The sequence below is a fragment of the Chionomys nivalis genome, chromosome 17, assembly GCF_950005125.1.
Source record: "Chionomys nivalis chromosome 17, mChiNiv1.1, whole genome shotgun sequence".
Lineage (NCBI taxonomy): Eukaryota > Metazoa > Chordata > Mammalia > Rodentia > Cricetidae > Chionomys > Chionomys nivalis.
In genome coordinates, this window is record NC_080102.1 from 51,845,664 (window position 1) to 51,869,178 (window position 23,515).

Sequence of the window (23,515 nt, forward strand, 5' to 3'; positions counted from 1 at the left end):
ATGAATTCAAACTAATTAAACCATCCTTGGAGTATGCCAAGTTTTCATTGATGACCAAGTGATGCATCAGGAAACTTTCAAGGGATACTGGCAGGTGTCATAACAGAGAGAGGGGCTTGGCTTAGGAGAGTGGACTTTGGAAGGGGGCCATTCTTCTGCTCTCATCTGTAGAGACAGTGTAAAGAAAAGAGACACTGGGTGGGTAGGTATTAGATAGCTGACTGATTGATAGACAATAAATGACAGAAAGGACAAAAAGATAGAAAGAGATAGAAAACTTAAAAGTTTAAATTAAGAGACACAAAAATGGCAGAAATTTTCAGAAATAAAAGGAAAACTTTAGAAAGAAAGAAGGGTCGCACTGTGGCAGATCTGCCACCTAGAAGGAACTGATCCTGCTCACAGACAGGTCTTTGGGGAATAAGCAATATATTTGAAGCTCAGGAAAAAGTTAATAACAAAACATATTGTGATGCAGATTTTAGGGCGGCGTATGACCTGCCGAGAACGCTGCCAGCCGAGATGCCAGGTCAGACCACGAATGAAGTTTGGCTGCAGCATTAGAGCTTAACAAAGAAACCTGCTTCTCACTCTGTGAAAAGAAATCACCAAAACATGTCCAAAAGCCTGGCTTCTGTCTCATTTTTTATTCCCCCCTTACCCACTTTGTTCTTCTTTAATCTCCCTTTATCTGTAACACTATGGTTAAAATTCTACTGCAACTCTGTGCATCGCTGTTGCTTTAAGAGGAGTGAAGGGAACCAAGGGATGGGTGGTCTGTCAAGCCTAGACCATGCCATGTAGAGGAAGGAAAGCGTTCTGGTTTGGCTGCGCATGCCTCAGCTCTTGAGAGACAGAGATCGAATTATCCACCTGTCTGGCCTGCACCACGCAGTCTTATCTGTATAAAAATCAACAACAAAAAGAGCCCCCCTCCAAACAAAAATTGCATTGCCACCAAAAAACAGAAGGAAAAGAGACAAGTCAGAGCATGGCGCAGAGCAAGCTGAGCAAGTGGCCATGGCATGAATGCCCTGGGAGGTGAAGACAAGCTCTGGAGAAACCACGGCATAGGATGGTGCCTTTTAAGGACTTGGCAGTAGTTCAGCTCCATAAAGCTGATAGTGTTTGGAAATAAGTGGGAAGATCAAGCGTGTAGTCCCGAACAATTTGCACATTTGGACACGAGAGGAGGACAAAAGGCAATCATACAGACCACAGAAGGAAAAGGACACAAATGTCACCTGTTCCCGTCACACGTGAATGCTCCACAGGTTGACTTCATGGAGGTAGAGTGGATGCCAGAGGCAAGGGAAGATAGGGGGGTCAGATCACATGTGCCAAAATACAGCTAGATGGGAGGACCTTAATGCCAGTGTTCAGAGCACTGATAGGTAACTACGGTCCTGATGCGAGCATTACATATTATGTGCATGTATAATTCACCCCATTATATGCCACGAACATGCAAAAATGAACGGTCATGTGCACGCTCCTCCATGGCGAGGGAACGGCTTTGGGTTTCTGCAGACCTGCACTGAATCCCTGCTCTTCAGCTTGATGACCAGGTCACATTGAGCAATTCACTGACTTTTAAGCTTTTGTTTCTAAAAGTAAGAATGGATAGAAAGATCTACCACATAAGATAGCTGTATAACATAAAATGTTGTAAAAAGGCCAAGAAGTAAGAACCTTTAAGTATTATTTATTAAGAAGTTATACATGATTCATAAGAGAGTCGTTCAAAGGAATGGGGTCGTCTAAGACAAATGACCAGAGTAAGCGCAGGACACTGAGGGCCATCTCTCCCTCCGATTCACCTTGCAGGATCATAAATCTCCTAAAGATCTGATTATATTCTATGAATATTCATTACACATAAAACCTAACAATCTTCCCCATTATGATCCTGTATAAGCTAACATCAGCTGATACATTAGCTGGTTTATTCTGTTTGTTAGGTAGTTATGCTCGCTCTCTCTGTGTAGTGTGAACAGTTTCGTGTGTAATAGAGATCTGCTTCCCACCCGGTGTAACTAAGTTCTAGACTTTACGGAGACAGTTCTTCTCTCCATTTACTGAGTGCAGGCTTTAGCATCTTATAATACACACCGCACTCTTGATTTTTGCCCACTAAAGACTGGACACAGGCATCTGGTTTTTAACTTACCTATTTTTACTGCTGATGGTCAAAACTATAAATAATAATAGCAATAGTAATTAGTAATTGTTATTGACTTTACAATAGCATAGTTATTGTTTTGACAATAATTGATCTTCAAGCCAAAATACCAGTTATAATCAATCATTTTACTTTCATTGACTTAAATGTTTTTTAAAAGTAACACGTTGTAAAAACATAGGTGGCTGATCATGAAAAGGAGAAAATCTAGTTGCTTTAAGTCTGGGGTTGAGCCTTTTAAAACCTGAAGAAAAAGTATTTTGCATAAAGGTTACCAAGCAAAGAGAACTCTCTTTCCCAGGGCACCAAGTTTCCAGGGTTCCTTCACTTTCTTCTGGTTTTGATTGCACTACAACCCAGACTTCATTCTTACTCAGCCTTCTTTTCAGACACAAACACTGAGAAAACAAGCCCTGGAAACCACTCGGCAGCCAGCTGACCCTCTATGCACTGCGTCAGCTATGGGCTTGCTTCCTAGGCCAAGCAGCAGGAGCCCGTCCTGAAGTTCCCTGCAAACGCTGACTGCTGGGACTGCAGCCCTGAGCTCTTCGAGAGCAGCCATTTCCTCCGGAGTTAGCATGCCAGACAAAATCGGCAGCGAACAGTCACTTCAAAAGTGTTAGTATTATTTTGGAGCCACCTATTCTCTCCCCGTTGTTTGGGTAAAATGCTCCCCTGTGCAGTCAGACAGTCGGAGAACAAAGCTTCAAAGAAAGAAACTGTATTTACTTCCTGTGTCTTTACAAACTTCCTGTCATGCTGTGTGTGCGCAGGAGTTTAGTGGCTGTTAAATATAGAGAAACCGGAGCACACGTTCCATACCATCAGCAGCTACTGCAAAGGGGTTCTGCCATCTTATGGAGCAGCAGGAGCCCCTTGGGTACTACTGCCCTACTCTTTGATACAGAGACCAAAGCAAAGTTCTAGTCTGTTTGAAACTCAGCTTCCCCATCTGTGGATAATAACTACTTTGAAGAGCTAGTCATTATAGGGGTTAGAGTAAGGCCAGAATAACAGAAAACACTTACTGAACCATTGCTGTAACTGTTACATGCATTAAGTCCTTAACTTCTCAATTATAAAAGGAGATTATTATTACTATTCTTTTTAAAACAAGGAAATCAAGACACACAGGCATTAAGTGATTTGTCACAGTCTCCAGTTAGTAGCGGAAGGGGCTGTACATTGAAACGACAGCCACCCACCCACTGAGGCTTCTGGGTGCTGTTCATAGAAGTGAGCTTGGAAGCAGTAAGTTCTGTGAAAGAATGTGGCATTAGGAATCCCAGGAACTCCCAATAAACAAGTTCCATTCATTCTCCACGGAGAGATCCTAAGTGTTCACAGCATCTGATCATCTAGGCTCTGCTTGACCAGTCCAGCCAGCCCGATCATTTTCATATGAGGCTTTTGCATCATCCATTATCTGCAATGGGATCTTTCCTTCTTGTGACATTGATTTTGATTGCTGGAGATACACAGGGCAGTGGACTCCTAAAGTCACCAACTATTCCAGCTCTTCACACATTTCAGGAGATCTCTACACATCACAGTTCCATTTTCTCATTTGCTTCCACTCAACAAGCAAACGTTAAGGGTTTATGCGCTGTGCCTTTGTTTCCTCTAGAAATTCCATTCCCATGGAAATGCTCCTGCAGCCATCTCACACCTGCCAAGAGCCATGAAGAAACTCTTGCCCCAGGCAGAGGCCAACTCCAAGGAAACAGTATTTTCTAGACATACCAAGGCAAATGCACATACGAACGCACAGGGACAGTGACAGCAGGCACAGGACATGTACAAGTTGAAGCCAGACCAAATCCCAGCATGAGACGGGGAGGTGGGCAGACTACCACTCCAGCCAAGACTCTGTTTGCAATTCATAGCTGTGGGGAGGGTAAGTTTTCTTTTACTGAGTCTCACTATGTATATCAACCACACTCCAGGACAGGCCCCATTCCCAGGAGTAGTTGACCAATGCAAACAAGATTCCATTTTTGTAGGGCAGGGATTGTGGTTAAGAGAAAGAAAGAACACGAAACTGGGTGGATCTGAGAAGAGTTGCGGGGAAGGAAAACTATGATCAAATATATATTGTGTGAGATTCTCAAAGAATAAATAAAAACACTTTTAAAAGTAAATGTTTTGTAAGTAAAATTGAAAATCTTTTTGAAATTCGCCAAGTGCTCCACTTGGCCTGTTTTCTTGGAAACCTGCCCTTAAACACCCAGGGTATGGCTTTTCCCCCGCATTAGCTTCCTGGCGTGTTCTCATTTCCAGTGCTAATTAGGCAGGCCTTACAGTAAGAGGATGAAAAATGTCCCATCATACTTGTTATCTATTATACATGACCGATACCCGGAAAGACGGAGCAGGATTTTTCCAATTAACCTGAAGGACTCGGAAGGATGACTTTGACCTTGGACACTGAGAACTACTTTGGGGGTTATTTTGGAGCCGTTTTGTTGGGTAGCCCTGGGTCGACTGGTACCTGTGAAGGAGCTCACGGTGGCCTCTCACTCATGCCAACCCCCTGCCTCAGCCACTCAAGTACTGCCATTACAGACAAGCAACACTAGAACTAATTTAACTGCTTTAAAGAGACAGAACAGCACCTACATTTTCATAAAGATTAAGTTTTAAAGATTTCCAATTGAGCCAAAATAGATCAATATTTAAATTTTTTAAAGGCTGAAAATTCCTGAGTTAACTATTTTAAACTATTAAACACTGGCAGAACTTTATCAAAGCTCATTTATGAATGCATAAAGAAAACGAGAACCAATCATTGTGACCTTTAACCTTTCTTTGACAACATTCCAGAGCATCCAGGTAATTCAAGAGTGTTCCAAAACCGCAAAGGTTTTATATATATGAGTTTTAAACTAAATTTCCTGATATAATCCTATAAAAAACTACCAATGTATTGGAACATGTCTTGATTTATTACTGGACTTGTTCTGTTACGGCAAAAGCTTCATGAACCTGTTTCATGGTAGAAGATGGAATTTTGGGTATCCCAGGCCCTGGTCACTCATACTTCCTTCCAGAACAAACCATCTCTTACCTCTTTTAAAAAATATAAAATAAAATAACAACAAACTATTATTTCTCAAATCTTAAATATTATGCTGCCTTGCTCATTTCATTTATCTCTAGAATAAGGTGGAAGATATTATTGATGCACAGCTAAGGCATGGGAAAATGAAGTAGCATGAAAAAAGTCACATAGCTGGTAAACAGCAGAGCTGGGACTTTAGCTGGTGCCTCTCTGGATTCAGATTTCATGATCTTGAATCCTGGGTTAACACCACAAGGAAGAGCACAGTTCTACACAAGCCCTTAGAACCTAGCACCGAACTTAAAAGAATTCAGGGATCACTACATACAAAAGTAGGTATGTTTAAGCAGCTGAGTTAACTCATGCAAATGTTATAGTTGGGAGCATTTGATGAGCGCATTTTTGTTGTTGCTGTTCCGGGTGCTGGGGGAAAACCACGGAGAACCCAGGTCTTCCTATGGGTAAGACAGCCAGTTGATCACTGCACAACACTGCCCCTGTTTTTTAACATTCTTATAGAATTTGGGGGTAAACAATTTCACCATGTGTCATCTTGGTAAGGAAAAGTATACTGTATTAGAGATGTTCTGAGGATTTTATCTTGCTTTTAAATATTTTTTCATCTTCCCATGAAAAGTGACACAAATTGTACAACCTTCTGTGAAATACACTTTATAAAGGTATTAGATTATAAAATTAAATGTATGCTATTTGTGATGAAAATGTGGAAATTCAATCTTATCACATAACAATGTTTGCTATACATACTTCAACCAGAGTAATATTACTGACTAAAAAAGATTCTTACTATTTACTTAGTATTAGATCTATAATTGCTAAGAAATATTAATATAAGAATATTTAATTTAAAGTCAATCAACCCTAGTCCACTTGAAGTTATTTTTGAAGTAAACTGACACCCATATGCCTCTCGATTCCTTTCTTCAGTTTGAAACTATGTCTATTAAATCTAACGCAACTGAAATTGATGTTTATTTACTCACTCACTAAAAATAACTACAATTTCATCTCATGTTTTGATCTTTGTCTAAGAAATTCACCATTTTACACATAGGAATAAGGAAGCCATTTATCACTAAAACATATGATCTACTCTTTGATATCTCAGCATGTATTTTTTTTTCAAGTTTGCCATTTTGAATCAATTCTTTTTCAGTTGTAAACATCTTAATTTCATTAAAGAAAGCAGTGCTTAGGGGAGACCGTCGGAATTTTAAGTGAAATATGCTAAATCACTGTGAAAGATTTACTTTTCGTATAAGGCATCTTTTCGTATTAATCATATCACTAGACACATGTTTGCTGAGGTTTACCATGGGTAATAAATACAGAATGGCAGCGATGGAGCTGTTAAATCTTGGCACATACATTTCTAACACACTATATTGAGTTATGCAAGAACTAATCACCCTAGTAAATCCAAGTCAAACATCTCATGGAATAGTTGGATGCTTAATTAAAAAGAAAGCAATACTCTTCATGGGGGTGATGTTTTTTCAGTGGCTAAAAAGTCAATGAAACATTAAAATAGAGCACACATGTGATTCCTTTTGAAGAAAGTAAATGGCTTCTGCCACTTCTAGTAAGACCAATGCAGAAAGAAACTAACAAACGGGGGAGAAAGCTCCGGAGAAACTGCAAGTAAAATAACAAGAATTGGTAAATGTTCTGCTCACTAATTTATTTTTTTTTTTTAGCAAAGTTGGAATTTCTTTACTCCACCTATGTGAGGCTCAGTACACAGCCACTGGGCCAAAACCAATCACAGTTCTAGGTTTTAGATGCATCCAGTTGCATCAGGCTAAAGCTCAGACACTTCTGCCCTTGGAAAGCACCACCATCTGGATGCTTCGCTTCCCTGGGAGAGGAAAACCCCCAAACTCTCAATGATAAAGCCAATAGGATTAGCATTCAGTTGGAGGTGTGAACATAGCAAAAGCAGAGATCTGATGAAAGACTGTGGGAGACTAAATTCTGAAGCAGGCAACATGATGTAAGAACAAAAAGAAGGAGGAAAAAAGAAAACCACAGCCTGGGGATGAGTTCTAGGTTGTAACAGGGTTCTACAGTGAGACACAACTCTGTGTCTTACCTTCTAACTTGCCATGCAGTAGTATAGGACCTGACAGGTAATCCCGAAGGCCCCTTTCACTAACATGAAAAATAGTTCATCAAGGAAGTTAGTATACCATTTTCCTTCACTTAACTGATAACTTATTTACACCTTTATTTGTGGAATATCTACCAAGGTGTGGATCATATACTCAAGGATATGAAAGTGTACTAGTTATGCCCTAGGACTGGGGACTTGGTATCTACAGATTAAAATAAGAAAAGGGAAAGAGAGTAGATCAATACTGTGAAGAATCTTTATTTAATATAAAATAACAAGCTATGCCCTTTATCATAAGGGTATAATAAAATGCCATCTCAGGAGTAGAAAATCCAGTAAGCGGGTGTATCAGATCTGTGTTCCAATGTTCGGTGAAGACAACTGGAGGAGAACCGTCCCCTACTACAGCACCAATCAAGATGGGACGGAACAGACCTAGGTCTCCTTAAGAACAATATATTCAGATTGGGATCCTTGAAGTTCAGGTTTCCAAAGAAACAGGGAGGCAGAGCATTGAAAGCAAAAATTGGGAACTAGAAGCATCTTTGTTGCAGCCAACAACTCTGACTTTAGGAATACAAAAAATTAAACTACTGTGAACCCTACTGTGGTGGTTGGTATGAAAGAAAAGAGTCCCCAAAGGGAGTGGTACTATTGGGGGTGTGGTCATGTTAGAGGAAATGTGTCAGAGCAGAGGTAGACTCTTAGGTCTTATATATGCTCAAGGCATACCCAGTGTCTCAGACCACTTCCTGTTGCCTATGAGTCAAGCTATAAGACTCTCAGCTACTTCTCTAGCACCATGTTTGCCTGCACTCCACCATGTCACACCATGATATTAATAGACTAAACTTCTGAAAATATAAGCCACCCCAATTAAATGCTTTTCCTTAATAAAAGTTGCTGTGGCAATGGTGTCTCTTTACAGCAATAGAAACCCTAAGACACCTACATTTATTTATTGATTTTGGTTTTTTGAGACAGGGTTTCTCTATGTAATTTTGGTGCCTGTCCTGGAACTAACTCTTGTAGAGAAGGCTGGTCTTGAACTCACAGAGATCTGCTTGCCTCTGCTTCCTGAGTTTTGGGATAGAGGCATGTATCACTACCACCTGGCCAAAACACCGACTTTTAAAAACTCTAATGTAGAAGAAACTGCAGAGATTGAGGTCAGGCATAAAGGGCACAAACAGTAAGAAGTTAAGTCACAGCAGAAACACAAGATCAGCTGCCAGACTCTGTCACTCTGGGACTGTCTGCATATAGACTCAAAGTTCAGAGATAATTGAAGTGAGCCAGATATTCTGGTGGCTATTTTTACTTAAGTATTGAGTATGTCATTGCTAAATTAATACAATGCCATTACAGATTCTTACATTCTCCTCATGTGACTTTTAAATTGATTAAATGTAGGCCTAGACATGGTCACTATTCACCAAAGTTCTAGGCCGTCATCTTCACATCAGGGAAGAAATCTTAAAAATCAGTATTTAGATGTCTAACCTGAACCTGTGCAAAGTGTCATTCCCTGGGAACCTAGTCACCAAAATGCTGTGGTACAAAGTTTCACAGTGAACCTTGTAGGTCTGGAAACAGTGGTGGAGAAATAACAGAAGACAGAAATTATGGAAAGCTGCTGTGCCAGTGGTATCTGGTTTTAATCCAGTAAATTCCATGAAAATTAAATGCCCAGAATTTCTATATTTTAGCAAGTTAACCAGTTTGACTCATATATATAACACATTTGGGAGATGCAGATGCAGTAAATGACCTCTTTAAAAGAATCCTACATACAAAGAAATGTTTCTATTTCATATCAGGTATCTGAATTAATTATCCACTGGACGTTGAAAACAATTCTTCATAGTCCTGTCTGAAACATGTGACCTGGGCAGACAAGGCCTTGGTGAGAATGGCCTGAATACTTGCTCCAGCAAGATCTCATATAAAGTGTTTATTTCCCAGGGAGAGCAGGCACTTTTCTGTCTCACATGCTGATTGGGCAGTATCTTTACTAAACAGCGTGAGTCTCTAAGTGCAAGAGAGGCACAGTACACAGGACCACCCCTCTAGGAAGACTTATGAGAAGCAATGTGACCTCTAACTGCCATTGCCACCAGCAGGGTTCTCTTGGGAGAAAAGGCAGTTTCTGAGGTCATCTGCCATTAGACTCCTTAACTAATAGCAACTGAATGAGCACTCCTGTGATTTCAGCCCATGGCGGAGAGTGCTTCTGCTTTGCTGCTAACACATGCTTCCCACCCGATAGACCTGTTCTTTTGTAGTCATAAGCTGCATGCATACCTCATGGTCTTTAAAGTAAGTTTTTAGGCTTTTCCCTACAGGAGCAATAAATTTGGGTGAATGTAATTAATTATTTTAGGAATAAATGTCTCAAACATTTTCTAATAAATATTAATGAATAAAACTGGGCCATTTTTTAATGTCTCAAATGCAAATGCAGACAGCAGTGGATCCCCAGATCAGAGACAGCCATAAACTTGAATTCTGTGCTTTCATATAGTCATAATTTCCAGTAAAAGTGTGCTCTGAATGAGCGATAAAAATTAATAAGTTGTGAAATCCTGAGCTATCCCATACATCTTCCTGAAAAAGCCCAATATGTCCCTTGTTACAACAGCTGCAAAACCTCCTTAGAGTGACGTCAAGGAATGGCCCAGTGACCATGCATCGACCATGTTTCTCCACTCCCTCCGTGAACTTCCTTATTCACAGTGACATGGTTTGAGAACCTCCTTGAAACCCGAGGCACTATTTTCCTCATGAGGTACTTCACGTATCAGGGTGAAAATCTATTTTGTAGATGAAATGACAGTCCTACCTGTCTCGCAGCTGGGTCCAGTGAAGCCTTGTGGGCACGCACACACGTTGGCAGCAATGCAGGCTCCTCCATTTCTACAGCCATCTTTGCAGAAGGCTGCAATAATCCAGACACATGAGTAAATCAGACAAGCGGTGTCAGATACATGGCTGTCACTGTGGTGTAAGTACGCCAATACGTAATCTCTATGCCCAGCTTTTCTTGATTCCCTTGCAGATGTGACAACAAATGATAAAAGATACCATAATTTCACCAGGATACAGTATTTTCTATACACGAGAGGAACTCAGTATGAGTTTGGAAACAGTTTCTAACAGTAAGGAAATAGCTTCCCTGAAACATAGCAAAATACAGTCGCCTTGCACAGTGTGACATGCATTACAGTTTTTATTGTGTTCCATTGGAAAAATCACACTTGAAAACAAACATTAGAAAGTGATAGCTGACTCTGAGATTCCATCTTACACCTAAAGAATGGCCAAGATCAAAAACACTGATGGTAACTTATGCTGGAGACATTGTGGCATAAAGGGAACACTTCTGCATTGCTGGTGGGAGTGCAAGCTGATACAGTTTTGGAAATCAGTATGGTGATGTCTCAGAAAATTAGAAAACAACCTTCCTCAAGACCCAGCAATACCACTTTTGGGTAAATACCCAAAGGATATTCAACTGTACCACAAGGACATGTGCTCAACTATGTTCATAGCAGCATTGTTTATCATAGCCAGAACCTGGAAACAACCTAAAAAGTGGATAAGGAAAATGTGGTACATTTGCACAATGGAGTACTTCACAGCAGGAAAAAATAAAGACATCTCGAAATTTGCAGGTAAATGGATGGGTCTAGAAAACATCATATTGAGTGAGGTAACCCAGACCCAGAAAGATAAATATCACATGTACTCACTCATAAGTGACTTTTAGACATAAAGCAAAGAAAACCAGCCTACAATTCACAATCCCAGAGAACCTAGACAACAATGAGGACTCTAAGAGAGACATACATGGATCTAATCTACATGGAAAGTTGGAAAGATCTCCTGAGTAAATTAAGAGAATGAGGACCATGGTAGAGGGTTGAAGGAAAGGGGAGAGGGAGGAACAGGAGCAGAGAAAAATATATAGCTCAATAAAAATAATAAAAAAAAGTGATAGCCATTCTAGATGAGACCAATCACTGGAGAATGCAAAGAGGAAATGGGAAGTGATGGTCTCCTAAGACACTGGGCTATCTACATGTTGGCTAAAGTACTAAAACATCAGCGAAGGACCTCAGCCTTCCTAAAGTTTTAAGCTGGCCCTGCTGACTTAGAAACACCCAACAGTAAGAACCACTCACCCACCAGCCTTCTGGGAGAATGGCATTCACCTGCTAAGGAGAAATGCTATTTGCTGGTGTCTTCACGTGCTCATAATTTCCTGGGTTACTTATACTTTATGATCTGTGTTTTCATATCAGAAATGAATCAGAACCAAGCAGAAGTAAGAAATGGAAGCATGGGGGGCTTAACTCCAAACCAGATGTTGTAAAGAAAATTCTAAGAGTTTAGTTATATTATTTGTCTATTTCCCAAGCAAATGCCTGTGCAATTTTAACTCCAGAATAAGAAGACCTTCTTTATGTTGATCTACAGAAGATGTGTGAGTTTTGAAGATCAAGGCCACCCACAATGCACTGCAGACAGACATGACTGGCTCCTGAACCACTGCCCTGACTTGGTTTTTTCTTCTCACAACCGTTTTACCACAGCAAGTCTACTCCACTGAATGTCAAGGTGGAGGGTACCATCTACTTGAAGGTTGGGCAGCTTTGGAGGCTCAGAGGTCTACATGATACAAATTGATTGATACTTAGAAATATTAACTTTATCCTATGGGATTTGGTAGCTTCAAAGACATCCCTTTGCTTCCCAAAGAAGCTCACCTGGGGAAGACGGCTTGGAGGAATGTGCAATAGTAGACAGCAGCGAACTACAGCTGGAAAGTCCATTGATACAAATTAAAGCCTGAGGTGGACATTTAGGGGAACTGTCAACCGACACTGAAAAACAAGCTAACACAGGAAACTACAACGCACACAAACCCGGTGTGCACAATTAATATTGATCCCACAGTGACAGAAACTCAAGAGAGAAAGCGTAAGAAATGGGGTGGTATTTTAAGAAGAATCAGCAGGGTTACATGTGAGTAGGTTGTGCTTCTAGAAAAGTCACTATCATGATACTTTCATGGGCCCTAAAGCCAAACACACGAGGCTGGGATACTGGTAAAACGGATGAAAAGAAAGATTCAAAGACGCTAGAGATAAAGGCTTCAAGAAGCAGAATGAGCACGTTAGAAGGGGAGGTAACTGGGGAGAAGAAATACATTGAGGATGCTTAGGGCTTCGAAGATTTGTGATTTAAAAAAAAGCAAAACTACAAACAAACAAACAAAAAACGCCCAGGATGTGGCTGTGGGTGTAGTTTGTAGAGAAAGACAGCTATGCAAATTGCTGTAGCTCCTCACAGAAGATTGAAGCAAAAACACTGCCAAATTTCTTCACCCCTTAACTGCTGGAGTGACCAAGGAAGGTGGCAGGAGCTGAGACGAAGGTGATGGGCCATGTATCAACACTCAGGAGTACTCAAGCAACTCAGTGTCCATGAGGTACAGATGAGGAAGGCAGAGGGACGAGAGAAGGGAGATGCTGGCTCTGTGTGCAGTGTCAAGCAATGGCCACAGACACTCCCTACCTTTGCATATGGTTCCATTCCCAGTGTAGCCAGGCTTGCAGACGCAGTTGTGCCCCCCGACAGTGTTAAAGCACAAAGCGTTTTCATCACAGTTGTGCTGATTTGTGGCACACTCATCATGTTCTGAAATGAAGAACACAATTGTGTTACTCAAGGACAATTTTCAAAGAAGCCATACTTTAAATACATCAGCATCTTAGTTGTTATATAGCCGCTCTTCCCACCATAGATGGAGGCAAATTATAAACTAAAGACAACCTAGGATCATTCCAGATTTTGAAGTATTATGTGTTATAATAGAACTACACATATAAATCATATTTTTAACTAGTCAGTCCAACAGTACCTGAGAAACAGGCTGACCAGTGGAAGAATAGAATAGATGCTCTCATAGACAAATGCCAAAGTCAGCTATGTAACCTCTGTTATTGACACTTCAGGGATTATCCTTGTAAAATAAGTCTTCCCGCCACCTAACTCTTCCTTGTAAGATGCGACTGTAACTGGGAAGGATGCATAATTGTTTTACTCTTGGGGTGGTTTGAATGTAATTGCCCCCATAAGCTCATAAGGAGTGGCACTCTTAGGGGGTGTGGCTATGTGGGAGAGGGTGTGGCCTCGTTGGAGGAAGTGTGTCTACTGTGGTGGTAGGCTCTGAAGTTCCCTACTAGCTCAGCATACTGACTGCCCAGTGTCTCAGTCATCTGACTTCCTGTTTCCTGCAAGCCAAAATGTAGCCAGCAACATGTCTGCCTACGCACAGCCATGCTCCCCGCCATGATGATAATGGACTGTGGTCATGGTGTCTCTTCACAGCAACGGAAATCCTAACTGAGACACTCTAAAAGTCTTGGCCTGCAGGATAACAGGGCTGAAATTCTGGGAACTGGATGCCACCAGCTGACATGTGCAGCTGCACATGCCATCATGAAGACCGCTATGCACTGTTGTGGGGACATCCTAGAAATGTCCTCTCTCCACAAGGCAGCATCCTGTGAGAACTTGATGAAACAGATTAGCTTTCCTAATACATGCATCCCATGTGTGCAAATCCACATCATGTATACAGCCAATGTGATGCCCCCTCAGCTGGGGACAGCTTGTTACTTTTCAAAGCTCTCAATCATTTGGTCTCTCTTTACACTCATGTGAGAGAGGCAGAACAGATCACAATTACTTAAATGTTAACACATCATGTCTGAGTTCTAGGAGTATTAGCTAACTTCGGACTTTTAGAATTCAGCAAAAATATAGAAGTTAATAATAATAACAAGAAGGTGTGTGTGTTGGGGGTGATCTAACATTAAAACAACTTGTGCAGGAAATAAAATATATAAGGACATGTGTACAGATTAGTTTAGGTCCCTAAACTGTTTGTTCTCTGGGTTTCTTTCGCATCCTGGTTTGCTTTTCATTTTAACATTAACATAGTAGTAACTTCAGCAAGTTTGCGTTTGGTATTGACAGTTGAGAGTACACTGTGATTTAAGACAACTCTGAATGGACTCCCTTGTGTTTTATTTTTTAAATATGCATTAACATTCCACTATGATCTCATGACTGGTATTAAAAGGGAGCTCAATATGATTATTTTAACTCCAACCCTGTAATAAAACTTTTGGAAACTATTCCCAATAAATCCATTAGAGGAACACAAGATTATCAATATGAATGCTTAAGAATTACAGCAATGGATATGTTATTTTAAGTTCCTAGTAAAACTGCTCAAATACTACATTCTAACTCCCCATTATTCTTCAATATCAGAACATCTCATTCAGCAAAAATATAGCAGTTAATAATAAATTAGCGGTGAGAGTCCGTGCTCATCATCTGTAGCATGAGAAGAGTGTGCGGTTCCACAAATGACTTGCATCAGGCATTCACAAAATGTCTGAGGGGCCATCCAGCACCTTCCTTTGGATTATTCTAAAGTTTGTACTTGCTGTCAGTTTTCTTCCTAGCACTGTTGGAAACACTACAATTAATCTACCAATCGGGGGGGTGGGCTGGGGTGGTCAATTGTATACCCTTAAAAGAAGCTACTGGTGGGTTGAATACTATTGCCATCCCTGTCCACCTGGTCCTCTTTGGTATTTCATGCTCACTGTGTAGAGGATGGGCATAACTGGGTTTGTTTATAACCCAGAATGTAACGTTCTACAGAGAGTAAATAATCACCGAATGAAATGGCCTATGGCATGGGTTACTCTCTTCTCATTTACTCATGGTTCCTGAGAGGATGCTGTGTGTTATTGCACAATTCTAAGGAAGAGACCATTTTTTGGCTTCTGAACATGCCTTTACAATCATATCCAGCAGTCTTAAAGAACCCTTCTCCTCAGGTTCTCCTGGGAAAGTGCTAGCCATCTTTAGAGGTCAGGCTCTTTGTGGAAATACCTTCATGTCTTCTACCTGCAAAGTCAGGGTTCACGTTGGTCTGAGACCCACAAACCATGCTCTGCTGCTTTCTTTTACCAATCACAGCTTTTCCTCCCCACTTGTCTGCTCTCAATCCCTCTCTGTCATTGTAAATACTGAGACAATGATGTTTTTTCTTTGGATTTCATTCAAACTTTAATAGAGAATCATTTTTGAGATATAAAGGTAGATTGAATGTTTCTTGAGATATAAAAGTAGATACCACATATGTATTTCCCCCCCCCCACACACACACAGAGAGAGAGAGAGAGAGAGAGAGAGAGAGAGAGAGAGAGATCAGATATAGATATAGAAAGAGGAAGAGAGGAAAGAGGTAGAATTCCTATAAACACAGATTTCATATAAAACAATAATACATTTGTATTCACCACTGACTCTTAACTTCAGCAGATTGTTATATTATATATTAGGATTTTTCTCAGGATAAATGGATTATTATACACTGTAGCCACCTTCAAGCAGCTTACAGTTTAGTTGGTTGGGAAGGCAGGAAACATGCACATGACTGCCTTCATGAGACGTACCAGAGCAAAGAAACTAACAGATGGTCGTGAGATAAAGAGGGGGAGTCATTATCCTTGGTCAGGTAGAGGTCCAAGTTCATGGAGAACAGGATAGCTGTCATGAACTTTTTTTTTTTTACATATATTCGAATATGGAATCATGGATTCTAAATTACAATGACATCTCTGCACTTTGATTCTGTTCTTTTTGAAGCAATGCTGCTCTTACCAATTTGAATGAAACAGAACGATTGCTGCTAACCACAGTATGAGTCAGTGCTCACTGCACTTGATCTTAGCCTAAGGCCGGTAAGCAATGAATCAGTGCTTACCATAAGCCACATAGTTTGTAGATAACTTAATTCTCACATTAGTTAGAATTTATGTACCATTATTTTATAAAAAGTTAAATTTGCCCTGTAGAGATTAAGTAATGTACCCAAGATTAGAGGTTTAGCAGCTCTTGGAATTGAGAAACAAAAGCCAAACTAATTGCTTGCTAAGCAATAGAATTAACTCATTATCCCATAAGAATGATTCTTCAAATCTTTCTTAGAGTGTCATTTATAGTTTTCTATGATTTTTTTTAAATTTTGAGTAATTATATTAAAAAATTATTATAAAGAACTTGCAAATTACAAACATCACACTAAGTACAATTAATGAGACCCAAAGCCCACATATTTCATTTAACTTCTAGACAGTTAGACAAGTCATTTTGAGGCTATGGAGTTATTGATTGGATTTTACACTTCTCACTATCAAATGAAGTTTTATGAATTTATCCACCACCAAAAACTGAAAAAAAAATCCATGGCAAATTTAGAACTAGGAAAACAATTGCTTTATATTCTCTTTGATGACTCAAGTGTCCATTACCTACGTGGATTTTACATGCTTATACATAAAGTTTACATCACACATACAGCTTAACGTCTTTCTGGGAGTGTGCATAGTCTTCTACTGTTTTCCAATGAGAAACTATGGTTTTCTTATTGCATTTTCCACCGTGCTTTTAACCCTGTATGGTAAAAGCCTTATGAGAATTACAGAGCTTCCCAGGACTAGAGTAACAATTCGTGCATAGTGACATCCTTTTTTTTTCTATAAGACTGAAAGGAAAACATTTTTAAAAGAAAAGTGAGACTCATATAATGGCCAAGCTCAACTGCCTTCAACACAAGATTCAGCTCATAGAAGCCCATGGAAAAGTGTACAGTAGTCTTGAGAAATTTATGATAACTGCATCAAGATGAAAGCTTAGATAGTTGGTTTATCTCAACAATCAATGGTTGCCTAGTGCATTTAGTGGATTTCCTCTGCTTTTGCAGACCATATTGCATGGATTATGAAAGCGACAGACTCGGCAGAAGCCCCTCCCCTCTGCCGCCCCAATAAGGTCCCACAGTGCCCCACCCATCCTTGTCAAAACAAGCATTTAGTTCTTTGTGCTAACTGGTGAGGCTTCTCAAAACAACAGAACCATAAACCTGCAGTACTGAGACAATGTTTTCCTGAAAACGACTGACAACTATCAAGTAGCCAGATGAAACACAGCCACTCTATTTTATCAGCTCAGATCTTCGAACTTGTGCACAGCTTCTTAGTATCAGCATGAGATAATCATCGTACTATCGATCTTTTCAAGAAGGATACAATCTGAGTTTGAACAACATTCTGTGTTACAACGTGATGATCTCTAGATGACTCAGAGTGTCTAGGGAAAAGAAAAAAAAAACTAAAATTCATTCATTCCCTCCTCTGACTCCCTCCTTACTCCTGCACAGCTATTTAGCAAGTGTGCTGCCTACCATCAGCAGAACATATATTCCCCTCAATGAAAACATTTGTGTCCTAATATCACTGGCACTTGTGGGATGTTGCTACAATACATTAGATGGTCTCAAACATCTACAGTGACCCGTGCTGTGTTGTGACTATGACAAAAGATGAAGGGTAGAAAAGAAAAATGAAATGATTACAAGGTATCTTAATGAGCAATAGCAGGGAGACAGTGTGCGCAGTAGTGTGTGTTCTGATTCTCAGGCAGCCTTGGCTGCACACCACTGTTCTAGATTAAAATGAAGGAAGTACAACTTCTACAAGAAACCTGCTATAAAATGAACACAAGAAATTCCAAGATTATAGTACTTGACAGATACTTGGTAAGACTTGTTATCTGCTGTTTGTCACCTACTTCAGTGGAATCTATCATCTGTCTATCTATCTATCTATCTATCTATCTATCTATCTATCTATCTATCTATCTATCTATCATCTATCTATCTATCTATCTATCTATCTATCTATCTATCTACCTACCTACCTATCTATCTATCTATCTATCATCTATCTATCTATCTATCTATCTATCTATCTATCTATCTATCTATCATCTATCTATGCTTCCATTAAGTCATGTCCTGTCTTTTCTATTTCAATCCCTTTGGGGAAAAACCTAAATATTTTGTAGAAATTACTCTCTTTATAGATTCTTCAAAACTCAAACACATTCTGTGTATTTTCCAGAATGCTTCCACTTTCAATGGTGGCAAGGGAAAAATACTGTCAGAGTAATGAAAAATTGCTCATTTTGTTTTTTGGGTTCCTTATTTCATTTCTCTATATTATGGGAAAAATAGGCCTCACATCATTTTAACAGGAATCTACTTTCAATACAGTTATAGTTACTTCAAGAAATCCCCCTGAAGCTTTCTTGGTACTCCCATTTTGTTTAGGATTGAGTTGCCGACAGTGACCAATAGTGGCTTCTGGCTCTTTTCCAGAGTGCTTGGCAACCAGGACTTTGTTCAGAATACCTTCTCTGGCACACTTAGTTTTCCATCTTCTGTATTTCTACTAGTACGTCCACCTCCTTAACTAACCGTTATTCGACCAAGAGTCCCAAGGATAGCTCCTCGGATGTCCTTTTCACTTCTGAGTGATCCCACAAGGAAACTCAAACTGGCTTAATGACAATATTTTGTTTTATTCTGTTCTATGAAATCAGCATCATCTGATCCACTGTAGGCCAACAGATCTCTTGTAAACTGTCAGGCAAATAATTTGTAGTTGTTCTCTGAACACATTTTTGCAGTTTTTGTTGTAAACTGAGACAGGGAAGCCTCTTACCTTTAAGGATGTTTTCTATTGTTATTCTTTTTAGTCCTTTATTACTCCTCTATTTCTTTTTTATTCTATTTTTCCTTTATTGAAAATGCATTTTTCTCATACAATACATTCTGGTTATAGTCTTCTCTTCCCCAACACCTCAGAGATCCCCATCTGAATCCATAGCCTTTCCATCTCTCACATGAGAAAAAAGGCATCAAAATGATGATGATAAAATACTAATAATAAATAAGATAAAGAGATAGAAACAGAATAGGACAAAACAAACAGAAGAAAAAGAGCCAAAGTAAAAGCACAAGAAATACATAATACACAGAGAGCCAGAGACCCACACGTTTGTACACATAGGACTCCCACGAAACAAGAAGCCATGCCTGATGGTTTGAAGAAACAGTGCTCAAGGAGAGAAGCAGCATTAGGAGGTGTGGCTTTGTTGAAATAGATATGGCCTTGTTGGAGGAAGTGTGTTACTGTGGAGGCGGGCTTTGAGGTTACATATACACTCAAGATACTGCCCAGTGTCTCTGACCACTTCCTGTTGCCTTCTAGTAGAACTTCTAAGCAGGACTCTGAGCTGCTTCTCCAGCACCAGGTCTACCTGCATGTGTCCATACCACACCATGATGATAATGACTAAACCTCTGAAAATAGAATTCACTCCAGTTAAATGGTCTTCCTTTTTAAGAGTTGCTGTGGTCATGGTATTTCTTCACATTTAAGATACCATAACATACGTGTGTGTGTGTGTGTGTGTGCGTGCATGGTGTGTGTGTGTGTATTCTTTTTAAGGCAACTTGAAAATGAGAATTATAAAAGTAAGTGCCTTGCTGGGCATAGTGGCACCCACTATGTAACCTTAACACTCCAGAGACTGAGCCAGAAGGATGGCGAATTTAAAGCCACAGTGAACTATTAAGCCATGTTTAAATTTTTTTCAATAATTAGTCTCAAAATTTTAGGCTGGAGTGGTGGCTCATGCTTGTAATTCCATCACTCAGCAGAGGGAGACAGGAATATTATAAATTCACATCTAAAAAAATAAAAGACCAAGTACCAAGTCAGATGACTGATTTCTCCTAGCACCAGAGACAGTGAGCAGAATAAATGTCCTAATCTCAAAACAAAAACAAGACATGCTAACAAACAAAAACTCAGGAAACTGTCTAGACCAGGAGCTGTCGACTGCTGTCTGTGACCTTATGAGATAGAGTAAATTTTCCACAGGAGTCGCATATCAGATATCCAGCATTATATTATGCATTATCCTTCATAATATAATACTTATAATATGATTCATAACAGTAGCAAAAATTACAGTTATGAAATAGCAACAAAATAATTTTATGGTTGGAGTCACCACAACATGAGGAGCTGTATTAAAGCGTCATAGCATTAGGAAGGTGGAGAACCACTGCTCTAGATGGTAGTAAGTCTTCAGGCTTAATTTACCAAATACCTGAACATCTAACACAATGACTGGCACACAGCTGGTCCCTAAGGAATACCTGCCAAGAATGCATGGGTCATTCAGAGCTGTTGATGCAAACTGTCGAGGTATTCAACAGTGGCGATCCTGAGCTCCCTCCCCCTTTCTCCTCAGCCTCTTGCTTTCTCCCCTTCACATTCGGCACCATGAATGTCACAGGGAAACATCCAAGCTATCAGAAGAACACATCTTCAGACTTCTAGGAGCCACAGTGGCTGCATCCATAAAGGCACCACGGCACACCAAGTTAACATCTTCTGCAGTTCTTGCCTCCACTTCTCACCTCCATTTGCACCACTTAGCAGTCATTGGCACCAAGCAGCTCTTGCCTGGGTGAGTGTAGCAGTCTTGTGAACATGGTCTTCAGGTGGTTCCACCTTTACTCCTTGCCAAATGACTTTTCATAACACCCTCTCCCTCCGAACCTCACCCCTTCCACTCCCCTCTCCTCTTCTCTTTCAAGTTAGTTTTTAGTACCACACTGCTCTTTGTTACAATCACCAGGGCAGTACAATCTACTAAGACTTTCACTGTGGCCTTTCATCTAAGCAGAACACCACACACACACACACACACACACACACACTCATACATAGTAGTAAATCACTAACTGAGGTTCTGCTAAAATCATGAAAGTAGAGCTGTGTATATTTCCAGGCGCTCTGTGCCATGGCTGATCTCCGCTCAGATCAACAATGTCTTCTTCAGAAACTTTGTGCAATTGATCCTACTTGTTGCCATTTGAGAGAGAAGAGTCGCTGCTAAGCGAGGGAGATGTCTATCTACAGAGGGGGAAATCACTGCCATCTGACCTCACATGAACCACAGCAGCCTGCTGTCCTGCTTTAGGAACACGATACCTTTTTCTGTTGTAACATCTATAGGTAGGATTAAAAGATATGATCAACAAACCATGCCAAAAAGCGTATCAGAACAGAATCAGTGTAAGAGGGAACTTCTGAGTTATAAAAGCTGCGACACTCTGACCTGGGCTCTCAGAAGATTGCCATAATTACATCAAAAGCCATATTCTGGTCATTAATCTCCCAATTAAAATAGAATAATTTGTTTCTGCGAGCCAAACAAGCAAACAGACACCTGCCAGTTTCCTCACTGGGGATTTTGCTTTAGCGTGAGCTCCACTGAACGACTCCTGCTTCCTCCCGCAGTTTGCCTGAGTCTCCACCACAGCAAAATTCGAAAGACAATATCACTTTCCATGCCAAAAGACTGTGCACACTGTTCCTCAATACGCTTGCGGAAACACAAAGGGAAAAGCATCGCTTGTGGATTTTCATGCCATCCTTCTGCGCCCACTGTGAGTAATAAGACTTAACTTCTGATATTTTTGTGCCAATTTCTTGATATCCACTGCTATCTCTAATTGAAATTGTGTTGATGCTGTGATAGTATTGGTGTTAATGTTGCATGCTAGGGTTTCTCATGCTTTAGTGACAGGTATAGTGGTTACAAGAAAAAAAAAAAGGTAAATCCCTGTGTTCATGATATTTGTAGATCACACTGCCTCAGATACAATATATACAAGTATAACCTTGTATTATGTGTATATATACACACAATGTACTTTTATATATAGGTATATATTATATATGTATACTGTATATACATATATGCATGTATGTTATGCACATATAGTACATACACATATATTGTGTGTTAGTATGTATGATTTACCAAGACTAGAAATGGACAGAGAAGGCGATGGTGGTGGTGATTCACTCTTGTGCTTTGTTCTGTTGCTGAGTTTTAAGAATCAACCAAGGAATGCGACACTCTTCCAGTTGTCTTGAAAGTCACCTCTTTAAAATTCAGAAAGTATTTTCCTTTTTGATAATATAATATGACTGAAGTGCCTCTTCATTGCTCTTTGTGCAATTTGAAATGGCTTTTATTTTAAACCTCATTCGGAATCACTCACATTTCCTTAATGAGGTTCCTTCCAATGCGGTAATTCTCTCCTCACTTTTCCTCACAGAGGGGATGCTTGTCCTCAAGAACCACTGGAAGCCACAGTGGAGCCGAAGAGTGCTCTAAGCCACCAACAGCTCCTTCGTTTGCTTTGATCGTGTGTGAGTCTCCATTTCTCATGCCCACCATTCTTCCTTGAGAGCCTGGCCTCAGGAAATGTCGTCCATGGTTGCTTAGACATTAACAGAAACCTCAGAAGAGGTGCAGTCTGAGGTAGTGAAGAGGAGGACTCTTGTTTCCTCATGTTTACACGTTGCTTCTTCCCATAGCTTCGCAACTGCAAGGTCCCCTACCACCTTCATCTACTCATTTTTTCCTACTTGCCCGTAACATAAAGAATACATGAAAATTTTGTAAACATGATCTGTTTCCGAATCCTAAGTGAATGTTTTCACTGCAATCATCAAAGTTTTGCTCTTTGGAGCTCTCTTTTGATGCTGTTCTCTTTGGATGCTGTTTAAAGACATTCTGCATTTCTTCCCCCAAATGATAAACTCCATTCATTTATTCAGTGTCTTCTAATGGAAAACAGGAGTGAGAGGGGAGGCAGGAAAACAAAATGAAAAAAAAAATGTGTTCTTGCCAAAGACCTGCCATCTGACTAGACTTCTGGGCTCATCTAGAAGAGCTTCATCATGCCATATTTACATCCTGTATCCCTAATGTATCTCTCTTTAAATTTTCAGTGCCCATTCTCAACCCTGAGATAAAATGATAATTCTGAAAACAAAACTATATATATTCTAATAACTCAAAATCCAATGAAATCAAGGTAGCAAACAGAATTCCTGCAAAAAAAAAAATCCTGATGCTAGGAAGCAAAGGACTGGCCTCGAAGACTACTGTTCAGATTAGAAACATCCTCCTTTAATCCCCATGCCCTCTGCCATCACACCCTGCCATTCATAACTGGGACCCTCTCTTTAACCATGTTCTTGGTCAGAATGCTTTCTGCCTATCCCAGTATAGAGCCCCTGGGATTACAGTTGTTATTTAACCTACCAGT

At 40.1% G+C, this 23,515-nt stretch overlaps 1 protein-coding gene across 2 annotated transcripts in view; it reads right to left on the minus strand.

The window, feature by feature from the left end:
• Window positions 1-23,515, minus strand: part of Nell2 (neural EGFL like 2) — a 315,528-nt gene that overhangs the window by 66,033 nt on the left and 225,980 nt on the right. For both annotated transcript variants that reach the window (XM_057791706.1, XM_057791705.1), the window contains exons 15-16: window positions 12,958-13,080; window positions 10,220-10,315 (exon numbers count right to left, since the gene is read on the minus strand). In XM_057791706.1, coding sequence (XP_057647689.1) covers window positions 10,220-10,315; window positions 12,958-13,080 — 219 coding nt within the window. The remainder of the gene's footprint in view (window positions 1-10,219; window positions 10,316-12,957; window positions 13,081-23,515) is intronic.